This window comes from Schistocerca piceifrons, chromosome X (assembly GCF_021461385.2).
Source record: "Schistocerca piceifrons isolate TAMUIC-IGC-003096 chromosome X, iqSchPice1.1, whole genome shotgun sequence".
Lineage (NCBI taxonomy): Eukaryota > Metazoa > Arthropoda > Insecta > Orthoptera > Acrididae > Schistocerca > Schistocerca piceifrons.
Window position 1 is genome coordinate 532,553,626 of NC_060149.1, and position 13,841 is coordinate 532,567,466.

Genomic DNA, 13,841 nt, shown 5'->3' on the forward strand with positions numbered 1-13,841 from the left:
AGCCTATCCTTTTGGAACACCATTAGGTTCTTTGCAAAAATTTCGGCTGAGCTTATGTCTGGCTTTAGCCAGCTTTCAGTGCCTCTAACGATTTGAGCATCAGTGCTTTCTATTAACGCTTGGAGCTCTGGTACTTTCCCAACACAGCTACGACAATTTACAACTGTTATACCAATGGTTCCTTTATCTGCGTTCTTCCTGTGTTCAGCCTGCTCCCTTTGTGACTGAAGCCCTTCTTGTTTTTCCCCGAGACCCTCTAACCTAAAAAACTGCCCAGTCCACGCCACACAGCCCCTGTTACCCGTGTAGCCGCCTCCTGCGTGTAGTGGACACCTGACCTATTCAGCGGAACCTGAAACCCAACCACCATTTGGCACAAGTCAAGGAATCTGCAGCCCACATGGTCACAGAACTGTTTGAGCCTCTGATTCAGACCCTCCACTTGGCTCTGTACAAGAGGTCCGCAATCGGTCCTGTCGACAATGCTGCAAATGGTCAGCTCTGCTTACATCTTGCAAGCAAGATTGACAGCCTTTACCACTTCTTTTAGCCGCTCGAAACCAGAGAGTATCTCTTCTGATCCAAAGTGACACACATCATTGGTACTGACATGAGCAATCACCTGCAGTTGGCTGCACCTTGTGCTCTTCATGGCATCCAGGAGGACCCTTTCCACATCTGGAATAATTCAACCCGGTATGCACACGGAGTGCACATTGGTTTTGTTACCCTTCTTGTCAGCCAAGCCTCTAAGGGGCCCCATAACACACCCAACGTTGGAGCTCCCAACTACCAATAATCCCACCCTCTGCCATTGTCCAGATCTTGCAGGCTGAGTGGTTTCTTCTGAAACAGGACAAGCGACAGCATCTGGCTCAGCGACATTGTCAGCCACAGACAGCACCTGGAACCTGTTTGTCAGACAAACCGGGGAGGCCTTATGTGCAGCCGCCTGGGAAGTCTTTTGGCGCCTGCTTTGCCCCGGGGCGACCTCCCACTCAACCACAGGTGAGTGGTCAACCTCAGTGCGAGCAGTAACTGGGCTGGCCACTGGTGAGGACTGATCGGAGGACTCTGACACACTGGACATCCGTTGGATCCCCATGGCCAGCCCACAACAGTGGTGCCCATCCACTGCAGCCTCAAGCTGTGTAACTGAAGCCATCACAGCATGAAGCTGAGAACAAAGTGTTACCAACTCAGCTTGCATCTGCACACAACAATAGCAGCCCCTGTCCATAATAAAGACCGTGGAAAACTAAACTACACAGATAAACAGACTATCGGCACGTGCTGCGCAACTCTACTGTAGACCCTGACAAAAATGCACGAACTGTGTCTAGTAATATGCAGATATTCAAAAACCTAACTACCGAAGCACTCAGGTGAAACTGAATAGTTTGCCCCTGATAAGGAACTTGTAATATGTCACAAAATTGATTTACTTTCTGACGCAAACGAAAACGCGTGAACTGTGGCTATTAGATTTTAAATTTAAACGCAGAAACTCAAGAAACTAAACTATTAAAGCACACAGATATAATAAAATTCATGTCACAAAAGCGGTTTACTTATCTGTTGCTACGTCTGTCGCGGTTGGCTACTGCTGCCTGACTCAATACAGCTCATCTTATATTTAAACCAACATGACGTTAATAGTAATAATGAGCAGGATTGAAGTCTGCTGGCACTATATGAACCAAACAATATTATTTGATGTAATAGTTTATCATGTTGATACATTTACAGAGGATTACCAGCCTTAGCCACTGTCTCAGTATATAAGGAATGTCGCCAACATACAATAATATGGACAAACCACAGTTAGGGTAAGACTAATGGCAGATAGTTTTTCCATTATTGTGACAGTAATAGGAAATAACAACAGATTATACAATTATTAACCTAAAAAGAGTATAAAATGTACGACAATGTACATTATAAAAGAACAACATTTTTTAATGTAGGACATGTAACATCACTTGGTTTATATAATACCAGAGACTTCTATAATGCTAGTTATTATCGTTAAAGCCTTGTTGGTTTAACTATAAAATGAGCTGCATTGATATCAACTATTTAGTTTTGAATATAGTTACATATTGTTCCTTAAAATCTTATTAGAACATATAGATTTTGTATACATCCTATAGCCAGCTGCTAAAAACTCCTAGCTGTTTTTGCCATTGTTGATTTGACCCCTTGTAATTATGTGAGTATTCTCTTGGTGAGTCATTTTGGTGATAGCCTGATGATGTGCCCATAGAACTTCAACCTCCTTTTTCTGACTTCTGCTGCCATGTTTGACATCTTCTCTGTAGTTTTCCTAGAGTGGAATCTGTATCCCTCTTCTGTCAGCTCTGGGCCGAGAATTTTCCTCGTGATTTTCTTTTCTTATTTCAGTAGACTTTCCATGTTACTTTTTGTATGGAATGTTATCATCTCACTTGTACACAGTATTTAAGGCTTGATTACTGTGTTGTAGTGTCTGACTTTAGTATAAATGGACATTCATTTTTATTATATACGTGCTGTGTCTTGCCACCGAACGCTCTCTTCATTTTTTGTAGTCTAATGTTCTGTACGATCCTGTAGGTTCAAGGATTTCACCTAGATAATTGAAGTGTGTATCTATGTTTATTTTGCCGTATTTTGTGTCTAATTTTGTTATGTTTAATTTTGGGCAGAAAAAAAGAGACTTCCGAAAGAGATTTGCAGCCTAAATTTTCTGTGCATTCTTTTAGTGCCTCTATTTGTTTGGTTGCTGTTGCTTTGTTGTCTGATAATATGACCAGGTTAAAGCTAGGTTTGATATTTCTCTTTTGTCCCAGCATATTCCTTGTCATGTTGGTTTCCAGAGTCCTTGAGTTTTCAGTACTTTTTCCCATTCTCTCATTACTTTGTCCAGGACCTGGTTGAATAATAGTTGGGATAATGATGGTTCACCTTTCCATTTAAATGGAATGTTGCCTTGTCACTAAACACTAAGTGTGGAAGAAAACTGTCATCCTCCATCTGGCCAAGAATGAAATTACAGAACTCCACATGTTGTTGCTTGTGTCACGTTCATGAAGAGTTTGCAGTAGTTGAATTTTGTATGGTTTCATGTGTAAACATCAATGCTCCCGCCAGATGTACATCGGGCACATGTTGAGCTGTCGAGCTTCACGGCGAATGGATTTCTGTGTACTCCTTGTGAAACTATCGCGGATACCGTCAACATCTGTTTCTTGGAATTGTTCATGTCAGTGTCTAATGTTCTGTGCTGTGGAAGGATCCACACCATACCTAGTACAAAAGTCACACTGAACACTTATTACTGACCCACACCTAGCAAAACGTGGAACAAAAAACACTTTCTCTTGTTCGTAAACCATTTTTAATAGAACTGAAGTGGGCGCACACTGTTGCTAGCTAGCGGGAACCATGTAAAACTCTCTTTCCAACAGTACATTGTTCACACGCATATTTTGAATAATATAATAGTTATGATTTTTTAAATTCAGGTGATTCTTTTCATATTCTGTAATTAATTCATGCATATACTCTTGAACCCTGCTACAATGTTATGTTGCTAACATGAGAAAGAATCTGTTTTATATCTTAGATCTTAAAATGGCTAGATTGTTAACCAAAACTAGTAATCCATCCAAATAAAGATGATTTCATGTACTATTTTATCTTAATTGGTTTTCAAATCCCAATGTAAGTAAATAAAAATATGAACATTGATATTGATCAGTTTTAAGCCAGTGTTTATTTAAGCACATAACTTTTAAAGAATTTGTGTTACACAGGAATACTTCCAGTTTGTGAGCCCTGTTGATAGGCCATCTATGCTTGGATGCATTATGAAGCTATTTTTTACAAACTAAATTAATCAAATAACCTTACATTGCCCAAAATTTCTGGTACCTGCGCAAGTCTGTATTTCTATGTTACATTCCCACACTGTAAGCTTTTAAACAAAATGCGATGAGAGTTGGTCTACTGCATTAACTTTTCTGTGTAGGAGCACTGAGTGCAATAACATTTATTTCTGCTTTCATTAATGAGAGATATCTCCTCAAGAGTCCTTATCTCAAAAGCTAGCACTCTTTTGCCACATTTGTTGAGTAGCACACCATACAATGGGAAACAGTTCCTTTCGTAACTGCTAATGTTTAACAACTTAACACTTATAAATTTTGGGCAGAGGCTTTTCAGTTTCAAATTAGTCTATTTCTTTGTTTATGCATGACTAGTAGGTCATACCATAGAGGCAAAGTTGTTGCAATTACATTGGTGAAATGCAGAAACTGAAACATGAGGAAGAATTTTTTTAATGAAGGAACTGTCTTCATTTCTGTAGATGTTATTGGCACCTTCTAAGAGAACAACACAAACATTTTGTGTGGGATCAGAGTATTCTTCATTAACACATGGTGACACTGTCAAAATTTGCTCCATGTTTTACAATGCTAGAAATATGAAACAATGTGATGAACATGGCTTGTCAATAATTCTGATATGTTGCGTGCATGACTGCCACAAAAAAATTCGACTGTCTTTTATAGCCATTTGTGGACTGCTGAAAAGCTGCTCATTGTGCATTTATCATATGCCTTTGAAAAACTAATATGACATAGCTCTTGAAGACATGGATATAACTGCGTGAAGTTGAGATGTCGTTCAAAGATTCCTGGTGATTAAAACTATCGTCTTTTTGACAAGATACATTTTGTAGAGTGAATCATCATGTCCATTTTGTTTACACCACATTTTTGATTATGATCTTCTTTTGATAAAGACACATGTATTTTCTTTCCAAAAAATGTGACCTTATACCTCAGAGCAGTAATATATTTTATTTATAATTTTTTATGCTTACTTTGGAACATTTATCATGGGACCAACATTAACATTTGCTACACTAAATACCTTTTATCATTTTTGTGTCACATGCAGTTGTACGCACTTTTGGATTCATTTTTACTGGTGCAGTTTTCACGTAACACTTTCCCTTGCAATGATATCTTTTCTCAGTGGTATATTTCACTGTGCTATTTCTGAAAGTAATTGATTTAGTATATCAAATTAAACTATTCTGCAATTACTTGTATCATTCAGAATGTAAGACATGCAGGTTGTGGACTAATTAATCAAAATGCTAACTCTACATCAGCAACATGCAAATGAATATCCAATGCATTATAGTGTGTCCTCAGTTATTGAATTAGTACTTTGTTGTCTTTGTATTGTTCACTGCAGAGTCTGTTGCTGTTATCACCTTTAATCTTAATAGTGATTTCATGCAGCTGTCCATGCTGCTGTACCCTGTGCATCTCTCATAATCTCCAAAAAACTACCGCAGTCTACATCCATTTGAACTTGCCTACTGCATTCATATTTTAGTCTCCCTCCACAATTTTTACCCCCAACACTTCCCTCCTATACTAAATTTGTGATTCCTTAACGTCTCAAAATGTATCGTATCAATTGATCCCTTTTTTTAAAGTGAAGTTGTGCTGCAAATTTCTTTTCTTCCCAGTTCTATTCAGTACATCCTCATTAGTTAAATGATCTACCAATCTCTAGTCTTCAGCATTCATCTGTAGCACCACATTTCAAAAGCATCCCTTCTCTTCTTCTCTGAACTACTTCTCATCCACATTTCACTTCCATACAAGGCCATACGCCAGACTGATACCTTTAGAAAAAACTTCCTAATACTCAAATTTATATTTGATGTCAATAAATTTCACTTCTATTCAGAAACGACTTTTTGGCCATTGCCAGTCTACATTTGTATCCTCTCTACTTCTGCAATCAGTTATTTTACTGCCCAAATAGCAAATCTTGTCTGTCACTTTTAATGCCTTATTGCCTAATGTAATTCCCTCAGTATTGCCTGATTTAATTCAGTTACATTCTATTACTATTGTTGTGCTTCTGTTGATAATCATCTTATACCCTTCTTTCAAGACACTGTCCATTCCGTTCAACTACTCTTCCAAGTCCGTTGCACTTCTGATGTGATTACGAGGTCTTGTGTAAAGCACAAAGTTTTTATTTCTTTCCCCTGAAGTTTAATTCCTTCTCCAATTTATTCTTTAGTTTCCTTTAATGCTTGCTTAGTGTACAGATTGAATGACATTGGGGATAGAATGCACCCTGGATTCTCTCTCTTCTCAACTGCTGCTTCCCATCCATGCCCTACAATTCATAACCACCATCTGATTCCTGTCTAGTTCTAAATAACCTTTTGTTACTTGTATTTTACCCTTGCTATGATCAGAATTTCAAAGAGTGTATTCCAGTCAACATTGTCCAAAGCTTTCTCTAAGTCTACAAATGCTATGACCATAGGTTTGTCATTCTTATATGTCTTAGAATCAGCATTGCCTTGTGTGTTCCTACAGTCAACTGGAAATCAGACTGAGCTTCCCAGAGTTTGGCTCTACCAATTTTTCCATTCTTCTGTAAATAATATGAGTCAATATTTTTAAGCTGATAGTTCAGTAATATTCACACCTGTCAGCAACTTCTTTCTTTAGAACTGGAATTATTACATTCTTCTTAAAGTCTGAGGGCCTTCCCAGTCTCATATCTTTCAAGCCAAGTGGAATATTTTTGTCTTGCATGGCTCTCTGAAAGAAAGCAGCAGTCCTGAGGGAATGTTGTCTACTGCAGGGCTCTTGTTTTGACTTAGGTCTTTCAGTGCATAATATTACCTTCATGTTCATTTTCCTTGTATAGCCCCTCTATATACTCATGTCAGCTGTCTCTTCTTTGCTACATCCTGCTTTTCCAACTGAGCATTTGATATTCATACAGCTGCTACTCTTTTCTACAGAGGCCTCATTTATAGCTGATACAGCTTTCATCTGGTTATACATACTTCTGTAGTATTGCATTTGTCCTGTAGCCCAGGGGTGGGCAATTGTTTTGACTCAGGGGCCACACTGTGGAAGTGGAGTTTAGCAGAGGGCCACTCTTTCTAAAATGATTGCATTCCTTAGTTAACATTTAATTTCAGGAAAAGTATAAATTTTACCATAATTCAACAAATATAAATAAAATAGTGGCTGTTTTAACCCTTTCACTCTGGTGCTGTGATTGTTGCATCGTGCACTGTGGACGAGCGCCAGGCCGTGCCCGCTGTACGGCATATTTTTCGCACTGCCCACGGCACTAGTCTGTCCTGCTTTCACACTCGCAGTGTTATCACAATTATTGGACTTCGTACTATATATTTATTCGGGAAAGTATTTATACAAATCACACATTTTTGATATTGTGTGTTGTGTCAGTGCACAAATCCAAGTCGGGGGATGTCAGTGGAACAGCTGGGGTAGCACGTGTACCTGATGAAGAAGCAGCTGCAATAGGTGTTTCATGTTCATAGTCAGATTTGATGATGATTTGCTTTCATCTTCAAAGTCACTACCCAGTATGAGAGAAAAAGTTTCCTCCACAGTATATCGCTTATCTGCCATGTCACTTCTAGTGGAAACTAACTGAAGTTAACAAAATGTCATTTCAGATTAAAAATAGGGCGGGAAATGAGCATTGCAACTCATGTGAAACCAGCACTTTGAAACTGACTGCAACTGCCATCTAGTGACTCTGTTCTTAACTACAAACTTTGAACAAAGCCGCTAGGTGGCGCATAGGTCAAATTTCCACACAAGTCGAGCCTAGTGAAGTGGAGAAACATGATGTGAGGTGGAGCAGTTCACCAACTGGGCGGCATGGGCTGCACGTGACGTTTGCAGTAGTCCACAGGCTGAGCAGCACATTTGCTCCTGACTTCTATAGAAGTTCACTGTAGTGAAAGGGTTAATTAGTTTATTTATCATGCTAATGTAATATCATCTATAGCTGCAAGCAGATTTAATCTTAGAAACAATTTAATGAGGCAAATGTATCCTATTACTCTTTTCTACATTTTATTTTATTTTATTTTTAAATCATCACTGAGATTGCTTGTTGAGATCCCCATCACAGCTTGCGAGTTACTGTCCGTCAAAGACCACCTGGGAGCCTACATTCACTCGTCTTCTTCTTGTTCTTTAAGCAAGAAAAACTTGCTTCACAAGTATATGCGAATCTAGATGTAGGAAACATCTTTCCAGCAAATTTCTTCATACATAGAATTCTTTAGCATAATATTAAAAGCCACATAATGCCACAGCATTAAATATGTCTTTCACAGTGTGATCTGACTGCATGCCAATAATTAAATGGAAAATACCTTTATAACAACTCACATAAGCTACTATGCCAAGTGTTAACTTTGTTTGTGTGATTAGTTTCTACAGTGCACATGTGCATTGACATGGCCGTCCAAGTGGAAGTCCTCGGTTGCACATGAGAAGGAAATCTGGTTCAAGGGTGATCTTGCTGATTGTCTTGGCAGGTCACACAGAAACCCTTAGTGGGCTGCATGTGGCCACCAGTTGCCCTCCCCTCCTCTAGTCATTTCTGCTTACCCATTTGAACTTCGTCAGTCCTATTTTTTAGACATTTGTATTACTTTTCACCTGCTTCATTAGCTGCATTTTTATATTAATCCTTTCATCAATAAAATTAAATATCTCCTATGATATTCAAGGATTTCTACTTCACCTTGACTTTTTACCTGTTGCATCCTCTGTTGCCTTCACTATTGCATCTCTCAATCATTTTCCATTGAATTCCTTTCCCCTATTCCGGTCAATTGTTGCCTAGTGGTCTCTTTGAAACTCTCAACAACCTCTGGTTCTTGTTGCTTATCCAGGTTCCATCTACTTAATTTTCTACCTTTTTGTAATTTAATCAGTTTTAATCTACAGTTCATAACCAATAAACTATGGCCAGAGTCCACATATGCCTCTGTGAATGTCATACATTTTAAAATCTGGCTCTGGAATTGCTTTAAACACTTATCTTCCCTCCTTTCTTTTAAATCTTTGTCTTACCATTATATAATTGATCTGAAACCTTCCAGTGTCTCCAGAGTCTGCAGTGTCTATTCAGTTAATAATGTGCACTCTAGAGAGGATACAGTGTTTGGTTGAAGTATATATTTTCACAGCTTGTGTGTAATATGGACATAGTGGTTCAATAATATTGAGATTATTATTGTGCTAGAAAGAGGTGGTGAAGAATTTTATCATGTTCTTCAAACCACAATTGAAAAGCTGCAAGTGTTGCATGCAAATGCACCATCTTTGTTCAAGAACAGTTTTTGTACAATTTTATATACATTTTCCTTTATATATTTCCTCATAACTGCCAATAATTAATTGCTTAAAAGTAAAGTGTAGATTAACAGAATACTGTAATATTTTGGCCACATTGTTAGCAACCAGCATCCATGCATTTTAGTGGCAGTTAAGTAGTCCAATTAATAAGTATCAAGATTTATTTCCCTGTGCACAGTAATTTATTCTTAGATCATTGGGTTTTAGTAAAATATTTAAAAAAGTTTTTGAGGCAATATTCTCAAGTGTGTAAGGAAAAAAATATCCTTCAGTCTGGCTACTGTACGCAGCCTGTATATCAGATAACATTTCAGAAGCTCCTGGTAACACTTGTCGACAGTCTGGTTTCAGTGTGACATTGTTCCCCGTTTTACATGAGGTACTTAAAACCACTTGCATACCAGTGATTTAAATAAACTGTGTATGATACAACACTGTATATAAAACCAGCATGATATAAAAATACTGTTGCAGTGAATGGTCATTCAAAACTACCAACTTGATGAAAAACCTTTCCAGTAATAAACAGTCATTATTGTTTCATCAGTTCCCCATAGCTGATACTGCAAGGGAATAAAAATAGAATTTATCATCTCATTGACAATGAGGCCCTAAGAGACAGAGCACAAGCTAAGTTGGAGGAGGATTGAGGTGGATAGACATTATCCAAATCATGATGGCTGGACAGGTATTTCAATCATTCTCCTGTCAATAATAAAGAAGAAGAAGAAGAAGACAACTTCATCCTTTTTAGTACAAGGCCATCGCCTTCCACCTGCAGTTTTGATTGCTGTATCATTTATTACATAAACTGGTGAACCCACACGTCATCCACAGTAATGAAATGGCTCACAAAAATACTCTGATTCTTTCTAAATATCCCATTTTATTTTCATGTATACTTTTAGCCAGCTTTCAACAAAGGCCTCATAGTGAATTCTTCTTATAAAATGTTCCATATAGTTTCTCCTGATATGCTTATTGTATCAGCTGTCATACAGCAAGGTTGGCCAGACTGTGCCCTCACACAAGTGCCGTAGTGCTCAGCCTGGCTGCTTATTTCCTCCACCGCCATGGTTGGCACAGACTGTCAGCATATGGACAGACGCAGGCAATCTCACAGATTTTTGCACTCATCTTGCCACAGAATCGTGACTTATTTAGTTTCAGAGTCATAAAAAGCCTCTCACACACACATGTGGCTGAAATATTTTATCATGATGCAATCTCTTTCAGAAGACATGGAAACTCTTCCCAAGGAAAACAACACAGAACTCCTGGACAGTTTTAATGTAAAAGAATTTGTCATTTAAACAGTGATTACCTTGCAGATCAGTCAGTTCCATCTGCACATGTACAGGGATACTTTCTACTGAAATGGCAAATGGTTTCAAGAAAAGATGAAACATTGGCAGTGGCATCAAAATGTTTACAAAATTATTGTCGTAATTATTTCAAGGCCACACTCATTTCTTCAAACCTCGTGTTATCTTTGACGCCAGTGAACTTGCAGAAATGTGTGGTATTTTCTGACAGAATTAGGCCCTTCCACATTGTGAGTTTCTTTTTAACTGCGTCCTCATCAAACCAGAAGTAAATGGTTTCTCATCTTGTGCTACGTTACTGTGGACAGTGTTCAGCCAAGTCCTCTTAAAATATGAGGTCTGTAATAAATACCAGACATTCTAATTTTCATTCCTGCTCTCTTTTTTCCTTCGTAAATTCAATAGTAGTGGATTTTAAATCAAATAATCATTCCAGGCATGTCCCTTGCATTAACCAATGTTCTTTGCAGTCATATTTAAAATCTTTATTTAATTCCATTGACAGCTGTTGCAATTGACAGTGGAATAATGTATGCAACTTCAGAAAATTTACTATTCATACCACCAATTGCATCACATGCTCCATGGCTTGCAAATTTAGCACAAAGTGTTGATCGATGTACAAAATAATGAATCTCATCTGTCACTCATTGTAATTTTTTACTCTGTCATCGTCTTTGTATTGCATAATAGATGTTGAGTGAGCATTCATATCTTTTCTCCTGTCATTACCATTTATTTTAAAGGCTTGTGATGATAGATTGCTAGACTCCCTCTTTTTGTGCAAACAGCTACTGGACCTGTGAACTTCTTTTATACTATGAACAAATAGAGAAGGGTAAACAGTGCTAACACCATGGTTATGCCAAACTACAGAAAGTCGTGCTGACCTAAAAATGGCTCACCGCAATGCTAAACGAAAAGTTGTGCTGTACCAAGTACTTCCAAGAGGTATGGAGCAAAGCTGAGACAAGCTGAGATGTGGACCGCACATTGTGCTCACGTGCCGTTTGGCATGCTGTGGATAATTCTGTCACATAGCTTTAATCACTGACTGTTCAATTCCAGTTTGTGCACTTTCTCAAGAGTTTTCGTAGTAGTTGTGGTTTTAGAATTTCCTCCATAGATCATCTTCAAGGGAAGTATGGGCAAGTTGAATTTAGTTGTCAATTTCTTAATCGTTTAAGATGATTGCCCAAGATCCTAACAAATCCTCACCAACTTCGTGGTGACACTTGAGTTATTGTGCAACATATACCAGCATAAGAAAAACCAAATTCAATGATTTCAGATGTGGTGCATGGTTTGAACACTGGACCTGTGTTCTGGAGGAGCTGAGTTTAAATCCTCATCCAGGTATCCAGATTGTTTTCATTAGTACTCTTAATTGATTAAGGCAAATGCTGGGATGGTACGTTTGGAAAGGCTGCAGCTGGCTACTTCCCTGTCCTTGCCCATTTGATCTTATTCTTGGTGTCTAATATTGATAGTGTCATCAATGTGATGTTAAACACTAACGTTCCTCCCTTTCATTGATTTCAACACCATCTTCATGCGAGGCTAATAACATCTTCATTTCACTGTCATATCTTGACAAAGACAAATTAAGATCAAAGTTTGTGATTTAATTCTTCACAGAATTACTCGGATCCCTGTGTGTGTGTGTGTGTGTGTGTGTGTGTGTGTGTGTGTGTGTGTGTCAGGGCGATCCAACCAGTCTCACTTCCCAAGTTCCAACTGTGACTGAAATGGGAGAAGAACATAACATATGGTACAATAATAATCACTGTCTGCCATTCACTTTGATTTGCAGATTGTACATATAATGTAGAAATGTTCTGTTCTGATTACTCCATTTTGACTGTTAAGATTTCTTTTATGGTTCTATAAAAAGTTATTTTCATATTTCTTATAGGTACTGGCCAAAGCTTCCAAAATCATTCCAGTTATGATAATGGGAAAGATTGTTTCCCGTGCAAAATATGAATATTATGAGTATGTCACAGCATTCTTGATATCACTAGGCATGACTTTCTTCCTATTAGGAAGTTCAGACGATAAAGGTATATGTTTCATCATTCTTAGTTTATATTTAACATGCTGATTTTTAGAAATACAGTTAAAAGTTAGTTATTTTGGATGATTTTTTATTTTTGATGATTGGTGGTAGTTTTCCTGAATTTGCAGTTTGTAGCACTGAATTTGCACTTTGTAGCACCAGCTTTTGTGTATATTTTTTTGTCTTAAAAATTGCATGGACTGGGATGAACAGGTTTTGTGATAATTCCCTTCAGATTTTTGGCTGACGTAAATGAAAGAAAAGACTCTTAGTGCTCCCATTTTATTTCCAGTTTTTATTCGACGTGTAGCTAACCAGTTTTTGTTAGAACTTCAAGTTTAACACATATATTTTGGAACAACACAACAACACATATAAGTCACAGAGTAAGTTGATAAGTAAGACATGTGTACACGTTAGCATTCGAATGAGCACTGAGTCCCAGTCTAGCAGCCGCTGCTCGGCTGGCCGCTTAGGTGGCGCAGCTGCTGCATGGCTGGCAGACAGCGCCGCTCGTAGAGGACACGCGTAACTGTGCGGCGGCACTTTGAATGACCGGCGAGTCACAACACTTTTCCCCCCCTTTGAAATTGTTGCACTGGTCTTGATGGAGGTGTCCTGGAGATGGCTAATGTCCATAGGTGTTGTTTGACTCGCCATAAAGTCTCGAGGAGGAGGCTTCCCGTACTGACGGAAGTGTCCCCGATGATAACGGGTCGAGATGACAGGAGACGTAGGGGTCGAATCTGCTGGGTCCCCATGCACCAATCTGCCCGTTGCGGCAAGTCCAGTTGATATGACAGGAGACATGGGCGATGTGTCGGCGGCCATTGGAGGAGGAGGCGAGTAGATTTGCTCTGACAGAGGATGGTCCTCCGGTTCCTGCATGGGCACGTCTCCTGGTGGCGTCCATTCTGGTGCTGGCATCGCGATGACGGTGAGAGGGCTGCGTTGTGAGTATTGGGAGATGCCAAGATCCCAAGCATCAGGTAGAGCCAAAGGTGGTGTGGCGGCATTCGGAACAGGCGTTGCTGGCACCCGAGGCCGAAGCTGGTCCGAATGACGCACTGCAACACCCGTGTCCGTCTGGATTTCATACAGGCGTCTGCCACGGTGTCTTAAGATGCGGCCCGGGTTCCATTTTGGCCGCCTGCCATATCCCCGTACCCAGACGAGGTCGTCGGCAGTGAACCGGCCAAGTGAAGGCATCCGCGGCCTTGAGGTGGGAGG

The 13,841-nt window shown here is 39.2% G+C and overlaps 1 protein-coding gene across 1 annotated transcript in view; it reads left to right on the top strand.

Annotated features, from left to right (window-relative positions):
- Positions 1 to 13,841, top strand: part of LOC124721714 (adenosine 3'-phospho 5'-phosphosulfate transporter 1) — a 98,027-nt gene that overhangs the window by 22,862 nt on the left and 61,324 nt on the right. Inside the window, exon 5 of the mRNA XM_047246802.1 lies at positions 12,468 to 12,615. Coding sequence (XP_047102758.1) covers positions 12,468 to 12,615 — 148 coding nt within the window. The remainder of the gene's footprint in view (positions 1 to 12,467; positions 12,616 to 13,841) is intronic.